The 22,603-nt window shown below is 30.7% G+C and overlaps 1 protein-coding gene across 1 annotated transcript in view; it reads left to right on the top strand.

Annotated features, from left to right (window-relative positions):
* Positions 1-20,558: 20,558 nt before the first annotated feature.
* Positions 20,559-22,603, top strand: part of LOTGIDRAFT_114108 (hypothetical protein) — a gene marked incomplete at both ends in the record, with an annotated part of 11,598 nt that continues 9,553 nt past the window's right edge. The window contains 2 exons of the mRNA XM_009052266.1: positions 20,559-20,764; positions 21,629-21,730. Of these exons, the coding sequence (XP_009050514.1) occupies positions 20,559-20,764; positions 21,629-21,730 (308 nt within the window). The remainder of the gene's footprint in view (positions 20,765-21,628; positions 21,731-22,603) is intronic.

Raw genomic sequence — 22,603 nt, 5'->3', positions numbered from 1 at the left:
CCATAATAATGTAACTGGTAATGGACTGGTTTTAGGAGGCTAATGCCTATTTAAGAGCAATAACTGTGGCATCAGGAATATTTTTGCTTTTATTCGGTGCCGGCCAGTTATGTGCCTGTATGTCATCAATAATTTGTATAGGCTTGATGATTCCAAGAGATCAACCTATGTAAGTTTAGGGCCGAACATCTAACTAGTTATTGACTGAGCCAGATCTCTGACTGGTGTGAAAGAGATTAGTGATGTTCTGTGTCATTAGAGTTCAGTTTCTACCATGGTATATATTGAGAGATAACAGGTTGTAGGTTGTGGTGTAACTCCCTTAGTTTAGATACAGGGTATGATACAACTGTCACTGATGTGTTAGTTTGTACTCTGGTTTAAACTGTACATGGAGTCCACAAGACAAGACCTAGCAAGCCACAGTGTAATTTTTTAATTCAAAATTTTTCAAACTTTTTACCCGTTCTAAGCTGTATACTCATTCATTCAAATTTGTTCAAGATTGGCCATTCTGTAATATCTAGTAATTTTGTAATGGTATAAGATGGATCTTTATTTATATTTTCCCAATTATTTCATTTTAGTTAGTAAATATTTCTTATTATGACCATTTTGGAATTGTTCCTTACAGACGGCCCATGGATTTCTTTATTTCTTGTTCCTGGTATTTAGGGTGTTGTCATGTGTATATATATATATTTATGTTAATGATTTGTTCATTTTCCTGCATTTCTATCATTTGGATATCAAAGTTACCATACTATCAAATTTATTAACAGTCAATACACCATACTGTATCAGCTAACTTGGTTTACAACTCTCATCTCTTCTCATTCGCTCTCTCACCCTCTCTTTCTCTCTCAACCAGTCAAACCTTACTCCATTACTCCACTCTACTATCTCAACTCATTCTGTAGTTCTCTCTTCTACTATTTAAACCTCTGACAGTTGGTTGAGTTGGGTTTGTTCAAATTCAAATCTTCCTATGTCAACAGACAGTTTTCAACTGAGGGGAGGTTTTAGTGACAGGATTATTTTAAAACTTTATTTTACTGTTCTCTAGTAAAAACAGGAAGTTGTGATTGTTGTAAGATTAGGATCTAGCCAGTGTACCACATTTTCTAGATATTTTAACAGGAGATTTAAAGGGTTATAGTGTCTAACAGTGTTATTGTCAGTGGTTCTGAACCATGACCAAATAAATTAGGATTTATCACTGAATATAGGATTATTTATTATCACAAGGTAAGAAAGATTTTTATAGGCAAATATTAAATGAAAATTGGTAAATTTGGTAGTGAGAGCATAGTTAATATTCAATCAAACCAATAAACTTTGATTTGATTAAGAGGTTACTGTTTCTCAAACACAGGGTTTTAAGGCAAAGAACTATAGCAATAAGAAAGTCCTAACAAAATATAATAATAATGCAGATTTTTTTATATTAATTTTCAATGTTTTGTAGCTCTCTTATCATGAAAAATATTTCCCTTTGCTCTAGATTTTAAGGCAATTATAGGGAAATGATTTTTGTGACTAATATCTTGATACAAATTGAGATGAAAGACACTCTCTAACGGTCTTTGTAATTTTGAAGGTTTTAATCAATGGAGTATCACCTAGTTAGTCACGCTTGTTTCGCAATAAATTGAATTTGAACATAATTGATATGCATTTTACTTCGAATCTATTGCATAACGTTCAGAAATTGACTCACTTAGCCCAATAAGGAACAGAACTTGAGGGTGTATTCAATTCATTTTAAATTGAAAGAGTGAACAAGTTTAAGGTTATGATGATCTAGTAAGACCTGGTAGATGTCATCCTCCAAAATTCACTAAGTTCAAACTGATAGATTGTTAAGTTATTACTATTGCCAGAGAGAAAAGTAATATTCCTCCAACTCTATCAGTTGTCTCTATCAGTCTATGTTATTACCTGACCTCCTCAGGCTAGTCAAATAAAAATTACTTTTAGATGTGAATATTGATAATGTATATTTACATAATTGTTTATATATTATCTTATAACTCTATAAATGTTCTTATTATGGGTGATATACAAGATACTAGAAATTGATGTTGGTAGGGGTTTATTGTTGGAAAGGCACTTGTCAATTTTAAAGTTGGTTTAAAATGTTGTATTATATGTGAAATTTCATCTTTTGTTGAGATTTGATTTGAATTGCTGGTTCAAAATATTGAAAGTACAAAGTATGATATGGTTAAAATTCTATTTAAAAAGCTCTCTTTAAAGTCTCCAGTCTAAATTGATATTTTATGGGTGTTTTTATGTAAAAATAATTGGATATAAAACCTGAAGAGTGGTCATTGAGTTTAGTGAGGTCAATAGTCTTTGTAATTTGACAAATAACAGAATAATTTGACAAATAGAAAAATTAGGGCAAATTGTATGTTCCTCTACCATAACATAAAAGAATATTATCCCTTAGTTTTAGTTGTGAATTAACACAACATGTTTCCAAAAATTGAACCAAAATAGTAAATGGTAAGGTAAATGGCATTTGAGAACCAACCTGTTCATTAGGATGTATTCAAGTGTTTCAAACCTGCTACATGCAATATAAATATTTTATGTATTTCTCAAGATCATGAATTCTTCAAGTTCCACACTCTTATTGCCCTTAACTACCAGACTTATAGAGTAGTAATATATTGAACAAGAGAAAATTCTGGTTGCCAGCCAAGGTCAGTCTGACTTTCTCTGCCTATTTATTCAATTTGTAAATGAATATTTGCGCTGTTTGTAAAATCTGGTATGAAAATTGGTGCTATGAAGAACATTGTAGATTATTGATATAATACAGACATGATATATCCACGGTAACAAGAAAATCAATATGGCCGCTGGTCGTGGCTAAGTTTGGTTAATGATTGAGACTAACAGAATGATCTGGTAGTAGTAATGATGGATTATTGTAAGTCGAGTCATATTTACCCTCTCAGCAAGATACGAAGATATCATTCATGAAAGGTAATCTTTTTTCATGTTATTGATTGCTTTATTCAACATCACAGAAAAAATGGTAATGCTTTAATTTACAAGCTGCAATTTATATTGCATTTTCGTGTTTGTTGATATTCCGTCACAATTCAATATTTCACATTTAAACAAAAACTCTCTCTATATATTCTTCTCCAAATCTAAACCTACTCTTTTTATTTGTGTATCTGTTAAAAACTTATTTCTACTGCAATGGCAAGTAATTGTATAGAAAAATTTATGTCCTGGTGCTTGGTTTCATAAATGTGTCAACAAACAGATGAGCAAGTGTCAATGAATCTGAAAGAAAAAAATGTAGGGTTTGAAAGACAAAGACACCCTGAGGTAGACTGTTAGTAAATACTAGACATTTAAATATATATAAAATTTTATCATGGACAATAAACTATGGTAATTACATGCTTCATAAATCCCTCCATTACCGTTAACTGATATGATTATTGGTGTTTTAAAATATTTTATATAATCTGTCTCTTAAGAAAGAAAGGTCAGATATAAAATTTTGTTCTGTTCTCATTCTGGTGCTCTTGGGTGTCAATAGAGCACAATAGAGTGTGCGTCAATGTTTACTCTCAATAGAAAGCCCAACAGAATACAACCCAGAGAAAGTGACACATTTTAATCTTGCAATTTGTTTACATGATAAATATCAACATGTCATTATTGAATTATCTCCCCTTCATGTCATAATATTGTTTATTTATTGTCTAAATACACTCTTGGCCTTATGGGTAATTAGGATATCACGTCTTTTAATCAGGTGGAGCAGAAATTATAAATAATGAAAAATAGAAAATATGCCTTAGATGCTTTTGGATACCCTTACATGCTCATTAAACATTTGTCAATCAATAGTTTGTCATTTAATGTGATTTGTAACTTGGCCCGTGCTTATGTAGACAATTTCTATACTCAAAAAAAATAGCTGGTTTTTTAGACATACAACATAAAAGGCTTGAAAAAAAGTCTGCAAACTTCAGACATAACAGACAAGACAACTAATTATTTTAATTTGGCTGACAACTAAGAAATTAAAACACCTTAAATCTAGACCTTATTCAACAAGTTTCAATTTTAAATTTAGTTTAATGAACCATGTAGACATTTAAAGATCAGCCTTGACAAGGAAGGAAAGGAGCTTTGTTACTTTTTTAACACTGCCAGAACATATTACAGTAATATCATACTAGAATTTGACCTGTTTAACGTCATATTTCCTAGTTTGACGCCAAAGTATTCTGAAATTACAGAAGAAATAAAAGTCAACAAGGCTTATACTTTCCTGAAATTTAATTTGTTTGCCGAGTAAGGTTCTAGATGAAAGGAACATTAGTTCATTAACTAAGTTGAATAGTTCAATAGATTGTTTTAAGTAGAAATTGTTGGGCAATGAGTCATGTTTCTCTTCAAGGTTATTAGATATTAGTGAATTCTAATTTGTAGATGTAAGTTGTTATAACTGGTTAACTTATTGCAAATTTTGATATCTACAAGTAATGTTTAACATTATTTTTTTATATTTAACATCATTTTTTTTTGTTTTTTATAAAGCTTAAAAGCAATAAGACTTTGGACAAGGTTTCATATATTGTTGTTGTATTTTCACCTATCCTGTATTAACAATGTTTGTAATTAGTATAATTATTACTCTTACTTAATGTGTTAATATATATAGATAGGGGTTAGAGGTGAGGACAGACAGGGGGTAGTGAATGGTAATATAGATAGGGGTTAGTGGTGAGGACAAGCAGGGGGTAGTGAATGAAGACAATAAGCAGACCTAGTGGTTGGATTGGCAGCAGAAAAACTTGTAACTTGTGGCAATATAAAGCCTTTTTTAAGGGGTTTTAGCTAACTTGCATACCAACTTTTTTAGCATGACTGACCATAACAATGTGAGTTAACAGGCTTTAAAAGGGTTTAATTAGGATGATGTAATAATCACACTCAGATACAATATCACAGTCAGTCAGAAGGTCACCTTTGTTTTGCCTTATCAGAGCCTCAATCATAACATTGTCATAATAAAGGTATAATACTGATCTATGGTGAGTCAACAGCCAGAGGGGGTTCGTTAAAGGTGAACTAACTTGACTGATTTATATCAGATTAGTATAAAGTATAATGATGACTAGGGACTACTATTTAACTGATTAGATGATATCATTTATATTTTTATCAGTTCAATGTTAATATCATCTCACTGTTACATTGTGCTTTTTGTTTTGAAAACAGGCTTATAAAATGTTTAAAAGAAGATTATTTCAACAAAGGAAGAAAATCAGATTAAGAGGAATTAGGATATCTAAATGGCAACCACCATAGAACTATATCTAAATTTAATCATTAAGAGGAAGGTCAACTTAATGGGTTTTGATTAACAATATCTCCAGATGGCTTGAATATAAATTTTTGAAATGAACATCTCGATATAAGTAACAACTAAGAACTTTGAGAAAACACTATATCTTAGTGTTTCAGAATTGTGATAAATGCAACACCTTCCCTGTGATAAATATTGTGATTCGAATTATTTACCTCTATCAACCGAAAGTGTGACCATCAGATGTAAAATTTAAATTAAACTGATAGCAGAGTAATCCACCTTGTAATGAAGAATTTTTGAAGTTATTGTCCTTCAATGATTGAACATTTCACACAGATTTATCCTGAACAATGAAACTGTTAAATTCTTCAGAATCTTTAAAACTTTATGATACTTCATATCTGAGATCAAAGTTCATGACCGTGGAAGGGATTTGAACCCATGGTGCATACCACATTTGAACTAACTGTAAACACCAAGTGTATGTGATGATATTGTTAATTTTATTTTGGACCATTCAAAACTCACTACAGATTGCATGTTTATGAATTTTTGCACTTGTACTGATATTGATCACTGATTATTAGAAACTTTAGAAATTTATGTTGCACAATAAGTGTTAAACACTTGTGAAACTGTGTTTGTTATCACTTTGATCTTGAAAAATCACCACATTGTGTAGGTTGCCTAGATTTCAATAAATGACAAGAATTTAAAACTTAAAGAAGAAAGGTGTGGAGCTGTATCAATAGATTTACTGTAGGTGATAAGTGGACAGGACTGGACACAGGTCATTGTGAGTCACTCCTCACCTGGTTCTTACCCCCACCAATTTAATTATCTCCACAATGAGACTGTAATTGGCAGGTGTAGACAAGGACAATAGGACAGGTTTATAGTTTAGTTTTTACCTCCTCAGGGATACAGACCAGTTTGTCATGTTGGTCATGTGAAGATAGTTGAAAAAGTAACATTTTTGAAATTGAGGATAGATTGTGAATGCATTTGGATTTATAACTACAATTTAAAGCACTTGTTTACTTGAATAATGGCTATTATCTGATGGAATGGTGAAACTTCTGCTGAAGGTGTGGTTGTAATCTGAAAAAGAAATTTCACTAAAAAAGATGTTTTTACTTTAAGGAGTGTTGGTATAGAGTTATTAGTGAGTAATTTTAGAAATTAAGAATTTAGGAAGGAGCAGCTGAAACAGTGACTAACCTTTGGAATAAAAACTTTCTTCAGATTAGTTGGAATTTATACAGAAAAGAAATATATGTGATAAGAACTTTTATATTGTATGTTAAACACTCAGCTGATTCAGAAAGGTTACTATGGATAAGTGTCAGGAATGATAAGAATCTGCTTTAAAAGGAATTCTGCAGAATTATATGATGGAAAACATTTAAATTACATTTTGAAATATACGTATCAGAATGATTTCAGTGATGGATATAAGATTAAGAAGCAAATTACAGATTTGAGCAGACAGTATACCATATTAAAAGTGATTGATTTTTGATGAAACATTTATTACAATATGACAATTCTATAATCTAAAATTTGAAAAGTTCATACCAATAGAGTGGGAGATAAAGATATATAGGTCAATTCTGTTCCAGACAATGTCGACAATTAAAAGTGATTGATTTTTGATGAAACATGTAATATGACCAGAGAATAACTTCGAGTCAATTTTATAGTCAATAATAATTTAAAACAAGGAGTGTTTGATAGACAGTATATCATAGATAGATAGTATATCATTGTATTTGATTGATTATCCAGACTGATTGAGTTTGTTAGGTTATAAAGACTTAGTGAGTGAAGGAAGGCGTGAGATGTTGAATCATCCAGTCATTCAGATAAGAAACTAATCTAGAGTTGTCTGTAGATACATTTGGTTATCTAGCAATTCTAAAAGTTCTGGGTGTGTCAGATTGTCCAGTCCTAAAGATAAGACGTATATACTTGTAGGCGTATTAAAGTTCTACATTATCTTATCATTGGATGTCAAACTTTTCATTCATCCATATTGACTGTTAGATCGTAATATTTTAAATTCAGTAATATTGCCGACTACCTTTGAACTCTGATGTTTTATATTTTGTAATGTCAAATATTAGCCTAGATTTGACAGCGACATCAGATTTGAACTTTTGTAATTTTATGGATCTATTTTCAATCATCAACAATTTAATACTTTTTAGACATTTATTTTGAGAAATGACATATTAACAGACATTGAACTTAAACTTAGTGAAAATAATTGAGAGTGACATCAGTTAGATAATTTGAACTCTTTTAACTGTATGTGTATATTTTGAAATCGTCAACAATCAATATAGTTTGAACAATGTCATTGGATTTGAACTTTTGTACCCTATGAATTATATATGAAATCTAACTATTGAATATCAGAACAGTTGTTATTGTTGATCTTGTTGATAAGGACTGAAAGTACATTTGGTGAGATGATATTGTCTTCTTTTATTTACATCATGGATCTTCGAATTTGAAAGAAGTTTATTAAGTCATTTGGATTGTGGGAAATTTTAAATCTAGTATATTAACATATCAGTGGAATATCAAAACTAATATATAATTGGAAATTGAGGTTTTGTTATTACCAAATCCAACCTCACACATTGTGACATTTGTGTAAAATCAGGAAAATCAAATGAACTTTTCATTACATTTAAGCATTGGACTAAATAGTAAATTGTCCATTTAAAAAACAAGACACCATTCTTTATATTAGTCATTTAGTGAGAAATATTGTCTCAGAGGATATAAGGATTAACTAAGTCAAAGGTCAACTAAGACCAGGGATTAAAACTAAGGGATAATCCCTCCAATGGATTAAGGAGTAAAGAAGTTAAGTCTCTAATTAACTAGAAACTGGTTAGAATTATCAGTTTGTAACATTTTGACCATTAGATCAGTCAAGTTTAAAACTCTGTATTGGATATTTTTTATGAAAATGATTGAATTTTTATGGTTGAGTTTGTGATTACTAAAAATGTCGGAGAGACGTATGAATATGAGGAGGTTGGAGCGACGGAAACGGTTTATGACGACCGTAGTTGACCAATTCAAGTAAGTTTCATGATTTATTTCAGAAATTGTGCAGAAATATTTATAAATATAAGGCAATATATTAATGAATATTTTATTATGATACTGTTATGAATAATCCTCCCCTGTCAAAATAAATATACACATTTATTAATTTGATCTGACTTTGGTTTTACTGAGTTTTAATCTAGAATATTGAATATTAATGTTGATCAAGTGAAAACATTCCCCTGTCAAAATGATGTATTTTTTATCAATATATAGGTCTATATCTCTATTATATACAAGTGACAAATTTTATTATTGAGATGTATTTGTACTGACTAACTTAATATAAAATCATCCAAGCATACATGTGTTAAATTATACCTTTTCTACCTTCCTGGGTGGTGAGCTATTCAAACAGTGTCAATTAATTCCATATACTTTTTTTTAAAAATTCACCAACAGCTCAATAATATGAAATATACATGTATAATTCAAGGGTTAGGGCATATATTATATGAATAATTCCTTGTCTATGTGTAGTAGAATGCCAATTTACAGGGTTTAAAACTTACTATTTGCATAGTTTGTATTAATAAGATATACAATAATTGACTGTTGTAATAAAGATATTTGTAATTTAGGTCAATGCACATGCAAACTTCTCTTATCACATTATTAATAATGTGTAGTGTGTATTCTATTCTTTTTAAGTGCATTCAGTCACATCATTAATAATGTGCACGTTTATGTGGATGTTTGAAGAAATATCCTCAAAGGTCAATGCATTAGGTTATTGAGGCATGGTTCAAAGGAATCATAAAAATTGGGTCAATGCACATTCTTTGGTGTGCACAGTGATCAGGGTTATAGAGTGTGCTAAAATTGATAAGATCAACTCAACTCCAAAAATTGCATCAATGCTTTCCTTATGCATAAATACAATGTGATTCAGTATAATGCAGGTTAACAGATGTAATAACGCACATGCATTGCATGATGCAGAATAGAGAAATTGATATAATATGTTATCTCAATTATCATAAGGGTAATCTTCTTAAAGTCCAGCTGTTAAAATACATAATAAGTACAGTCTGTGACGTATGTTAACTTTGCTTCAGTGCACAACCAATCTGTCTGACACACGCATCTAGCAAAAAATAAACAGTTGAAATGAGTCACTTACACAAAATGTTTGTACCTGAGATGATAGAGGTAGATGAGATCAATTGTATTTATAATATATTCCCAGTAAACACAACTAATATATATATGAATAACAATGGTGCATATCAGATTCTATACATTGTGTGCTTACTCTTTCAGAAACACCTTATGTTGCATGGTATATATGTATTGTTCAGACAGTTGAATGCCTTCAAATATATATTTTTTGAATAATGATATGCATGTACTGTCTCAATATTGTCAAGCATGCAGTTCAGGTTCTGTTGTAATATTTCAATACACATTGTTATTATTGTAATGATCCCATAGTTTTAATTTTATACTCCTGGAATACCAATATTACAGATTTTGTATTTGTTTTGGTAATAGTCCATCTATAGATTCTGTATTTAGATGATTAATAAGCTATCAATATCTCTATGTCATTATTACAAAATTATAAATACCAGTAAGAAGGATTGAGTTTATTGTTGTATAGGATTAAAGGTCACATGTATCTTAAAAACCTTTATTATTATGGTATAATTAACTTTTATTCTAGCTAGCTTTTTGTCCTGCTATTTTGGAAAAAAACAGCGTTCGATCCATATTAATTTATTTCATTTTATCTGCCATTTTGTGACTATCATGAATTTTTTCCACAAATTACAACCTATTATAACATTCCCAGTCACTTTGAAAAGAAATTAAATGTTTATTTATCAGTAATTGATATTTACTTTATTACTTTATCTTCAAGTTATTCTTTTATTCCAACATATTGGTTATTATGTAAGTTTGAATAACAGTTTGATATTAGTGTAGTCATTCAATAACACTATAACATAATAGTATCTAATGTTGATATTACTGGAGTCAGTGACATAACTTTCTTACACCTGAACATCCAGCAATGATATGAAAGATGTGGTATAAGTGGGTTAATAGAATTTGTCCAGGTGCAGATTTCTTCTCACTTTGTATGTCCTTCAGATTTGAAATAAGGTTAGGAAAATGTGGTGCATCATATATGATTATTGGAATAACTATGGCTAGTTTTCAAATCAACCCCTTTAAATTGGTTCATTGATAATCTTTTAAGTAGTTTTGGAGTTAATTGATTAAATATAGTGGAATATAAAATTCATTTGAGTTGAATTTTGTAAGAGGTAAATATTTGAGTGAGATAAGAATGTATATCTACCTACTTCTTTCAACCCTTCATATTCAACAACTTTGTTTGAAAAGTGAAGGGGTGGGGTTTGTTTGAATTAAGTAAAATTTCTGTCAAGTTATTCAAACATTAAATTTTTAAAGGAGATTTAGACTTCCTTCTTAAAGTAGACTGGTGACAGTTGATACAACTAAAATAGCAAATACCTGATACCATGAATTGGGGTGGAAAACGACACAAAATGATAGGATTTAAGCTGGTCATTTGTACAAAGATTAAGAAGTGAGCATGGGTTGCAACTTTAATGATTGACAGTGGATTTGTTCAGCTGCAAGAAAACTGGATTGTCAATTATATGTGCCATAGGACTGAAACCCCTTAGAAATTTTGAATCTAGTGCTGTCTGTTTCAGCTTGGATTTTGGCTCATCTTGTCAGATTTTTTATTTCAAGCAAAACCTATTTGATTTTAGTCTTTGTGAAATGTCCTTCATTAGGTAAATTGTTCAAATGAAGTACCAAGTTTTACTTTGATTCAAGCATACCAGCAGAGGTTGTTTTTAATGATAAAATGTTGACTTTTAATACAAAAGAAGCAGATAATTTTTATCAAACTAAATTTAAAATTTACTCGACCACTGAAATGTTTGGACCTAGGTTTTTCTGTTTGATGTTTGTTTGCCTGACAGCTGTAGTCTGGAAGTTGAGGTTCTATCAGGTTTTAGTGCCTGGGAATCAAACTATCAAAGACTTTCCTCTCCTTTTTATAACATGTGGTGTTTTCTTCCTTCTTCATTGAGTGCCTGATTTTTGTCAAATTTTACAGCATTTGGATTACTCTTAGTTTTGATAGGTTGAGAATTCAGAGAGATGATCTTTATATGATTGTGGTAAAATCAATGATTAATTTTCTGTTACTATTTGAATAATTTGATATTAGTATATAATTGGCACAGTATATTAATCAGACTATAATATAAACCAATAATTGGGGTTTCATTGACATATTCTTTTTTTTAATTATATCTTCTAATAGATAGAGAAAGTTTAAATGATCTGAACTGGAAGTTTAACAGTTATATGATTTGTTAAACTGTTATTAAGTACTAGTAACGCCCCACTTTATATTAAACACTAGTACTGTTTGATCTATGTGGTACCATACTGTTTTATCTGGTACAGAACCCATTGCTTTAAGTGGTTCAACACTTGAAATCCTTCCAGGATCTTACATCTGTTCACTTTATCAATGGTTCTTTTTGTCACATTTTCTGTATAAGGACATAATAATCTTGACTTTAAAATAGATACAATCAGTATGAACTGAGATTTCATCAATGATTCTCTGTTCACACCTGTTCACACTGCTGAACCCCATTTCTAAAGCAGGACAGAAGGAGCTGAAACTCAATATAAGATTATCTCTGGGCAGTTACACTATTTATCTGATATGAAAGTATTTTACATCCATTCATACTATTTGATACACAATACTCTTAAACTTAAACATGAACTGTGTATATGTCTTGAATCTTCCTTGATGTACTTTACCTTCATCAATTGCATAGTCTCTATCATTATTTCTAGAACAAGGGCATTTAATCAAATCTATGAAAGAATCTAGACTTTTTTTAAGTATGAAAATGAAAATTCTGAGATAAAAAAGATTAAAACTTTCTGGTGGTTATCAGAGCTTGTAAAGATATTTAGAATTCTGTGTAATATTGATTGGAATTTCTCCAAGATGATTAGTGTATTGTTTATTCTATTATGGATGCTGATAAAATCACAGGAATTTGGCAGGTAGATTGGAATATTAATTATATCAGATGGTATTTAGGTCAATAGATCATAGGCCTGCTGTTTTACATTCTCTTTCCCAGCTATTCCAATCTGTTTATCTTCTAGCTAGACATACAATCAGTTAATAATGGAATGCTGAATATCTTCAAAATAAAGACAAGCTAAAGATTCTCTAAATTACTTATTGTGCCAGGGTTGCTAATGAACCACCTAAAAATTCTCTGCAACTGGGGTTTCATTAACTCTGGATTCAGGAGCGTTCTAATAGTGTTGAAATTGGTTTCTGCATCTTATAAGTATAAGCACTACTAGAGGAGAGAAGATAATTTTTTAATTGTAATTTCTGATATAACAATAAGAATAATGACAATGCATTAGATGACATCCTCTGTTAGCCTGAGGTGTAGGTAATTGTTCAATAAATAAATGAAAAGTGACATATTTCTGTAGCCCCAGGTCTTTCCTGTTGATATGACAATATTTAATATCTTAATAATGATTTGAGGCTTGAGTCATATTGATAGGTGATTTGCCGCAGGGATGTTAATATTTTTTGCCAGTCATATCTGTAGTATTTGTATCATACTAGTTATGTTTGCACTTAAACTACATTTAAACTACTCTAATTTCTATATGGTTTCATCCAATTTGCCTGATTTTTGTCGAGCTGTATGACTAGCTATTGATTTGAGTGTTTTTACCAGTCATGTCTAATTAGAGCTCTCAGTATGAAATTGTTAAGTGACATTTAAGAACAATATATTTCATTAGTAGTAATCAGATTATTTCAATCAGAAGAAGAAGTTGAACAGTGTTGTAGATATGAATGGTCAATGTAGATGAGTCATGAATTTAAACTTGAAGATTGACTCATTGGAATTACCTGTGTATCAATGGGGAACATTATTGATATGTCAGAATGTATGAATATATTAGAAATAGATACAGGTGATTATAGATTAATTAAAAAGATCTATAACTGTCCTGTACTAATTAAAAACATTGACTCACTCATAGATAAATAGAACACCAGCTTCATGACTGAGTTATTCTCAGAAGCCTTCATGATCTGTATTGTAAATTGCTCATTAAGATGATCTGTTTGGATATTGGCTGTTCATGACCTAACATTCCAAAGAATATGACTATTTTGAAACATATAAGAATCAGGTAAGGTTATTTTGAAACTAAAAATATTTAAGGACAAAAGACAAAAAGCATCTTCTGGTAGATTAGATATAAACCTACAGCTGCTATCTTGTCTTCTAGGATAACAATGCCTGGTGTCTCTGGAAAGAGTAAGCATACTGTCTGCACCGCACCTATCAAAATCTGTTAGAAACTGAATATTAAGTATTTTGAATGATGTAGACTATGTATGCCATATAAAGTGTTATTAAGATTGATGTAATAAGGGACAAAGGTGACATTATTTAATACATATTCATTGCTGAATATAGATAGATGTCTGAGAACTGTCCAGACATTGATAATTATTTGAGCCAGGCTAGACATGAAATTTATTGGTGGTATAAATACTAATAAATAGTCATGTACTCATAATTTTATAGTCAACTTACAAAGCAATACTGAATTTGATAAAACTATATTAGAATTATAATTGCTGCTCATTGTAATATTTGTTTCAAGAATATGAAATTACTTAATAAGTGTCCTCCTTAATATTTTGTAATACAATCTGGTAAAGCAGTCCTAATAGGTGCTGAAAATAGGCTGTAAAGTTCCTCATTGTTATCTATTAATAGAAAGTATTAGATTCTGGGTTATTGAACTATATAATAGAAATTATTATTGTTTCTAGTTGAAGACTTTGACCTAGAACTGTCAGGAATAATAGATATTAAGAGAAGAATATGATATTCTGGTTCTAGTAAAAAATAGTTTAAATATCTCTAATTCTACTGTCCTGGGAATTGGTCTTCCACTGTCCTGGGAATTGGTCTTCCACTGTCCTGGGAATTGGCCTTCCACTTTTCAAGATTGTTTTATATTTATAAATACATTTTATTCAGTTTCTGGACTGGTTTGTTTTTCACAATGGTAATCTGTAAATTGGATTGTGTTCAGAGGATTGTAAGAATGTGTATTCATTTAGTTATGAAATACACTGCTTAAGATTTCCTTCAATCAGACCTATATGGAACAGTGCCTTTAAAATTAGTCTAATATAAATATTTTGGTTAGTGGTTTTCTAGCTGATTAAATGTGTAAGATGATTAGATGTTCCCCTGCTGTTTCTGGTACCAAAATTCCTGGTATTTTCATGTTAGTTTATTAGATTAGCTGGTACCAAAATCTTCTCACGTCCCATTTCACATTATCTTTCTTCCAAAACCTTTTTCATGTGATTAACCTTTTGACGGCATTATTACCATTTAAAATGCATTTTTCATGTACAAAATTTTCATATATTACATTGAAGACTGAAAAAAAATTACAAGTGGTATTTTTATGTGTTATGATAAAATAAAAAAATATGTTTGTTTTTGGAACACATAGTTTGTTTTTCATTTTTTTCTTTGATGGAAATTGGGTAATCTTTACTAACACATTTTGATACAATAACAAGTTGCAAGATGATACAATAACAAGATGTAATGATGAAGTTTGCATCACTATTTATTTTCCTCTCACAATGAATAGTTAATATCTTACTGCCCTTTTTATTTCTATCATTCTATTTCACGAACCTTTCATCCAATAAAAGCAGTGTATGCCAATGAAATCAAAGAATATTAAAACCTTGTAGATAAGGCAGAAATTATATTTTATGGAAGGAGTTAACAGTTGTTTAAAGCACAGGAAGAAACATCTATATTCTAAACTACCAATCACTTCTTGACCATATCAACCCAAAGTGTGGTTGAGCTCCTCATCATCTTGGGGATGATAGTTGATTGTATGGTATTAACGGAGATCATAATTTTGATTTTGAAGATATGAAATTCTCAGGAAAAATGAGCTTTATCAGCAAGTTAACAACAATAGAAAGGAAATCCTGACCATTTACTAAAACCACAAATAATCATTGAAAAGCCATTAAAATTTAAAATTGATATCATAGAAGTCTAGAGGTCATACTCAGGTCAAATGATGGTGAAATTTAAATTGTTTTGAAAAGATTAAAGTGATAGAGAATATGGTTTTGATTTAGAAAATTGTTAGAAGTTATGATAATTATCAGTAGAATGGATGATAATAGGTTTTTAAGATTTAAAAGGTCTGAAAGTATTTTGGATCACATATATATATGTATTTGTAATTCGAAATAAGCTTTTTGCAACAGATTTTTATTCATCATAGCAAATTTGACATATGAAATAGGGTTTAATGTTGTAGGAAAGGTTTATGGCATCCATGAAATATTTGGTGTAGAGATAAGAGTAAATTGAAAAGCTGATGGTGAAAATGGCTGCCAACTCAGAATCAAACAACAAATTAGTGGTTTTCATTACTGAATGAAATTTGAGTCAATTTTAATCCAAACAAATTAAACTGCATGGATGATGATTCCCTTCACATAGCCTGGTGTGATACAGTATCAACAGAGATAGGTGTCAATCACATCTGGTAACCATGATGATATTAACTGTGTTTCCACTGACTCTAGCTCTAAGCCGGCTTTTTTGTGTTTCCACTGACAAATTGCCGAACCGTTAGCGTTTCGGGAACCGTAACGGTTCGGCAATTGAAGCTTTTCTCGTTCGGCAATTTATCGGGGGCCAAATGAAAGCCGGCTTTTTCTCGTTCGGCAATAGGGGGCGTGTCGATAAAAAGAATTCTTATCAGAATCAAAACCAGCATTTGAACTTTCTTTCGTCGCTGCAAGTATCTACGAATGTCCAAGTTACATCCACTGTAAGAATTGCGTTTTCTCTTCTTTTTAACTAAAAATTTATAAGTTAACATCGAATTGGCCGCCATTATTGCTTTGTTTACCTTAACTGGTCATGCGCAATAATGTACTTCTGATTTAACGATAGTCTTGTACATCGCGTGCTGTCAATAATGTGAGACTTTATGATCGAGACCAAAGTCGTTCGGGAACCAGAAAAACTCAGTGTAAACGCAATGTGTTCGGCAATTGTTCCTTCACAATTGTCAGTGGAAACGCAGTTATTATTGGTGGTATGGGTCCATCAGTATCATTATCATAATGAGTTTTAATAAACAGTTTTAATTAGCTTTCAGTAACATATTACTGTTGGAGGAGGGACTCATTAGCTTTGTACTGTCATAGGGACTTGTTTTGGCTCTGCTGGAGGTCTCAGATCTTAACTACATGTGAACAACCAACAAGACAGAAAGGAGTAACTCATTGGCTTTGAAACTCATTATAGGATTTGCTTATGCTACAGATGGTTACTAACCCACTCAAGGTTAAAGTATAGGATTGAGAAGTCTGTATGGGTGATTGTTTGTGATGCTTAGAAGCATGTATTCCAAAGATTTGATGTTTATTAAAGGAATTTATTTGATAAAAGGAACATCTTTCATTGGATGATAATTCAAAGACATTGTGTCCATTTTGTGTAATGGTTTATGAATGTAGTTACAGGAAACATGCTGTAGAATCGTTGGTCAGTGAAGAAATTTTTTTTATCTGTGTTCACTGACTTAATTCAGGATTTAAAACAGACTTCAAATGCCTCTTGGCGTGGACAACCAATAAAGACATTTTCCTTTGGGTTTATTTTAAATAGTTTCCATCTGATTTGAATTATGGTTAATGCTATGGTTACAGAAAGATAGTATTTAAACTCTGTTTAAACATGTGATATATATTGTCTTTCTGATAATTAAATTATTTTCTAATCATTGAAGTTGTAGACTTTCAGAAATGGACTTTATTCATCTACCATAGCAGTGTTCTTGTTGCAACTTGTGCATGAATATCAGGTGATTTAAGGTGCAGTTTACTCTATAAACCTTATTGCCTAAGGACACAGGCTGTTGATTTGTCTGTTATTGCTCATTGTATCTAATGTGTCAGCTGCAAGATATTAGACTTTAGGGTGTATTTTTCATTGAATATAATATAAGATAGATTTGGTGATGAAATGTTTAGTAGATCAGTCTTTATGTGCTGTGTTAATGCTTAACTTGGTTACCAATGGATGTTGCCATTACAAATCTGTTAAGTATAATAGATAAAAAGATTTATTTTAGTCTGATTTAACATGTGGAAGTGTTCTAACTAACAGATATTGAAACAGGAAGGTAGATATTTCCGTGATACCATGTGTTCTGGATGACATCTGGTTGTAACAGTGGTTTTAACCTCCTATTATAAACATATTGAAACACATATTACTGTCATTATAGCTGACTTTCAAAGGGAATATCAGTCAATGATATATGGAATACTTTCACAAAGGATTTTAATGTACCACAGAGCAAACTGTGCCTTTGCTTTGGACACTTTCTAGTTGAAAGGGATTTATGGAACATTTACAATTGTACTGAATTGTCTTCAAAGAAATAAAACCAAAGTTTATTGTTGTTCCAGTATTTGTGGAAAGAAACAAATTATTATTAATCCTTTTGTCTCAAATTATTCTTAGTACAAGAGAGCAGTAAGAGGAAATAAATGTTTAAAAACTCAGAAAAACGTGGTGATCACTATGACATTTTGTTAAAAAGGATTTTGATTTAGAGGATTTATAAATGGGATTATATATTTTATAGTAAGACCAAATTTTTTCATCATAAGTTATGTTATTTATTTGAAATCAATCATAGAAATAGAATTTTTACTCATGATCACAGACTTGCTGACAGTCATCAAGTATAAGATTAGAGTTTAAATTTAAACATGTCTGTGATATCCATTAAGTTTGACTTCATGTCATTATGACATTAACTCTGCTCATGCAAGACATGTATACTATCTATCAATTCCTGATTGTCTGGCTCTTAAACATGGAATAAATTTCATCTAATCTCTTATCTGATTTACTTAGTCTAGGAATTAACTTCTAGACATTGGCATTTCCTCATGTTAACTTAAATTTTTGTCCAATTACAAGCTTGAACCCAGGATCTGCATGAAGATTTTTTTTAAGCCATAGATTGTTGCCATGTCTGTCTGCAACTTTAATATATAATAAATTCTATCAAAGTTTGATTGAAAATGAAATTGAGTCTGCCTTATTTCTTTTTACATGTAAATTTTCACAGAATTACATCAGAATATCCTTTAGTTAAGTTTATTACTTTGTCAATTCTGAGCCTGGAAAATCAGATGGGTTCAAATGTTAGACATGCTATGTCAGCTTAGGGCTAAAATATTTAATAACCATGTGTGGTAAGCTAGACACATTGAATGTTATTGGCTTGTTTACATCAAGTATCTCAACCGTAGTCTCATTCCCAGGAATTAATCTTAATATTGACCCAGACGACTGAATGACCCTAGTTTACCCTACCACCTTAATCAATATTCCTTGTATACTTCACAATACAAATTAAATCCAAATTCATTTGATTCAGGCATTTAAAGGTGAACATGTGCTTCTGATTGCTTTCTACCTGTAAAATGATACCCATTACTGAGACATAACAAATAAATATTGAGTTTGTTTTGATGGAAGCTAACACTAAACCTACTTAAAGAAATGAACAGACATGTTTTACAATCAGTTGGACAAATTCTATAATTATTTGGACAGTTTCTGGTTCTTAAACCATAAATAAAGGTGAAAGTTAGACAGCATTCAATTTACCTGAGTATTTTATTACTTTTAACCCAGACAGAACCTCATTAGAAACTACAGACTACTATTAGACTATAAGATTGATATCAGATGTGTGGTATTGATGTATTTATTGGGGGACTACTGAGGTTAATTAAGGGTTATTAGTGTGTACTAATGATCTGTATATTGGATGTTTGTTGAGATTTATTGAGATTAAAGACATATTTATGGATTGTATACAAATTCAACTGTAAATTTATGTCTGAATGAAAACTAATGTTAATCAGGGATACTGATTGGCCAGTTTTTTTCCACTCACAAGATTAAATCCTCTCAATGTCAAAATATGAAATATGGTAATATTTGACAACATTTTTAGATCTATAGATATTCTTCTACAAGACATTGGTAGTTTCCTTAATTATTTTAGCACCGATGTAGATCATAATGAAAACTATTCATTAATTTACTGTAAAGAGCCACTTATGTTCAATTCTTTCTTTCATTTGTTAATTTAAAGATTAGAAACATTAACATCTATGGTAGTGTTGTTTTCTATATCTTTTCAATTTGTGATTTTTTATAGATTCTTTCTCTCTCTCACTAAGCAGTTTATTGAAAACACCCAACAATTTAGTTTGTCTTTCTTTCTTCTATCTTTTCAGTTGTAATGAAGGCTTCTCTCTTTAGTATCATTGTTTCATTCATTCTGTCTGTCACTTTCATTATAATTGAGCATTACATTCCATTCCCCCTGTGAATTTATCTGTCTTTCTATTCTCTGATTGCGCCATATTTCAATTAGGATACCAACACCGAAGCTGACAGTTCATCAATCACTATCTTTTATTCACACCCCTTTTATCTCATTTGCATAAATTTGCATATGGTGTAATTATGTATTTAGTGATGATCTGTTCTAACAATGAATTGTGTAATTAGAATTAATTGACCAATTGTCTAGTTTAATAAGTAGAATTTTCTCGGCTGGTAATTTGTGTTAATGTAAATACAAAGTCCGTAATAACTGACTTGATTTGATCATAGTCAGAGAAAATGACTATCAGGCTATTGTTAGAATTTTCTTCTTTTTCTGTGGTTATTTTATTTTTGCAGAAAGAATCTGATATCGTCTGCATTAATTTTATGAATCCAAATAAAGGTCATGAAATTACTTAGACATTTATGTATATTTTTTTTTGCAGAGAAAATATGTTAAAAGTTAAACCATGTTTTTATGAAAAAAATATTTTTATGATTTCAGGTCGTTGATAAGTTCTCGAATCAGAGCTTCACGTTCCCATGAATCTCTTCTGACAACGCCAGCCAGTATGAATTCTATGGATATGTCGTCACCAGATATTGGTATTAAACCTCTACACAGCAGCGTACTGGGCCAGGATCATTGTTTTCAAGTCTCCACACATCATGGCAGTAAATTTATTTCTTGTCGAACTGCAGAGGAACGAGATAAATGGCTTGACAGGTATGTTGAGTTATATTTTGTGAGAAATATCTCCCCCTAAATATGGTTTCTGAATAGTAGAATCAAATATATACTCAAGCAACATTTTACATTTCAAAATTTATTCTGATCCAGTTTAAAGTTTCTAATTAAAATTCAATTACATTAACTATTAATTAACTATCTAAATTAATTGTTTTCATGCAAGAATTTTTAAATGTTGTGCTGATTCTCAGTTTTACTACAAAAAAAACTATTTCTTCATTGAAAGCAATTATAATTTACATCTGTATATCATAATGTCAACAAGCTTAATCCTAATCTACATGAGTTTAGTGTGAAATATGTAAAATATTTATGTTGACAAATTTTCCTATTGCTTTAATCCTTGTTAATTCTAAACCCTACTGAGATACCACAAAATATATCTTAGGTGGGGTCGTGACCTGGAACATTTGACCTTGAATAACCTTCATTATGATGTCAGTGTCAGAATGTCATGTGACATTTGACATTATCTCATGTCGTAGAGTCTGACATTTGTACTAGTACTCTAGGATCCTTCTAAGTACTTTCACATCCTCCCTATGAGTGGACAGAATGTTCTTGTGTCTTTCTTGGTGCAATTCACAACTTCCATGTCAAGTGAACAGCAAGTTCTTGTCATGCATCTTCCTCGTGATTAGCTCCATAATGTACAGAGACAGGGTTTGAAATCTCCCCCAGAAAATGAAACAAGCAATTATCTTATGATGATGATCAAACCAACCTTTATCATTATAAACTGTAACAAACTTTTGACTTTGGTTGCCCCTACATTGTTTCATTATTAGACTTTCAAAGAAGTTTTTAATGTTCTTTACATTTCTGAAATTTTTATTACAGTTTAAGGAAAACAGCAAAACCAAATCAAGAACATTGTAGAAGAACAGATAATTCTTTAAAATTATGGGTAGTTGAAGCTAAGAATGTCACACCAAAGAAAAGGTAAGATTCATCAACAATTTTCCCTGCAAACATATCAAACTGACAATTAGACTCAAAATACTTGTAATGATTACAGTTAAGATCCTGTCTTGCAAAGTTACCGGACAGACATTTTGGCATACCCATTTAAATTCTATTGATCATCAACACATTTTATTTTTTCCTGACTTAACTTAACTAGTGATGTTCTGAAAGATGAACACAGTTGTTGCCTCCTATTTGTCTTGAAGATATGTTTAGTGACCTGATGAAACAAATTCAGACTTTCATTCATGACAAATTGTGTAAAACTAGTAGGCTGAGGACACTTTCAGTTGTATTTTTAAATGTGTTAAAGAAGATTCTCTCAGGTATTGTCCACCCACACAGAGTAAAAATGATCTGAAAATTGCTAGTCAAGTTCAATAGAAAATTGTCATGGGAAAGTTGTTTAGGTCACATATATGAAAGTTATTTGAAGATATGGTCTTCCTCTTGTTTACTGTCCAATGTCTATTTCAGTCAGATGGTTTTGTATATATTTTTGTTTTGTTTTATGCTTGAAATAGTTATTCCTCTTTCCTTCATTTAATTGACAATATGAGTTTTATATTTTAACATAAGATAACAACATGTCACATCAACTTTTATATTTTAACATAAGATAACAACATGTCACATCATCTTTTATATTTTAACATAAGATAACAACATGTCTCATCATCTTTTATATTTTAACATAAGATAACAACATGTCACATCATCTTTTATATTTTAACATAAGATAACAACATGTCACATCATCTTTTATATTTTAACATAAGATAACAACATGTCACATCATCTTTTATATTTTAACATAAGATAACGACATGTCACATCATCTTTTATATT

The sequence above is a fragment of the Lottia gigantea genome (genome assembly GCF_000327385.1).
Source record: "Lottia gigantea unplaced genomic scaffold LOTGIsca_18, whole genome shotgun sequence".
Taxonomy (NCBI): domain Eukaryota; kingdom Metazoa; phylum Mollusca; class Gastropoda; family Lottiidae; genus Lottia; species Lottia gigantea.
The sequence above is the reverse complement of the archived record's forward strand: the minus strand, read 5'-3'. Positions and strand labels throughout refer to the sequence as shown.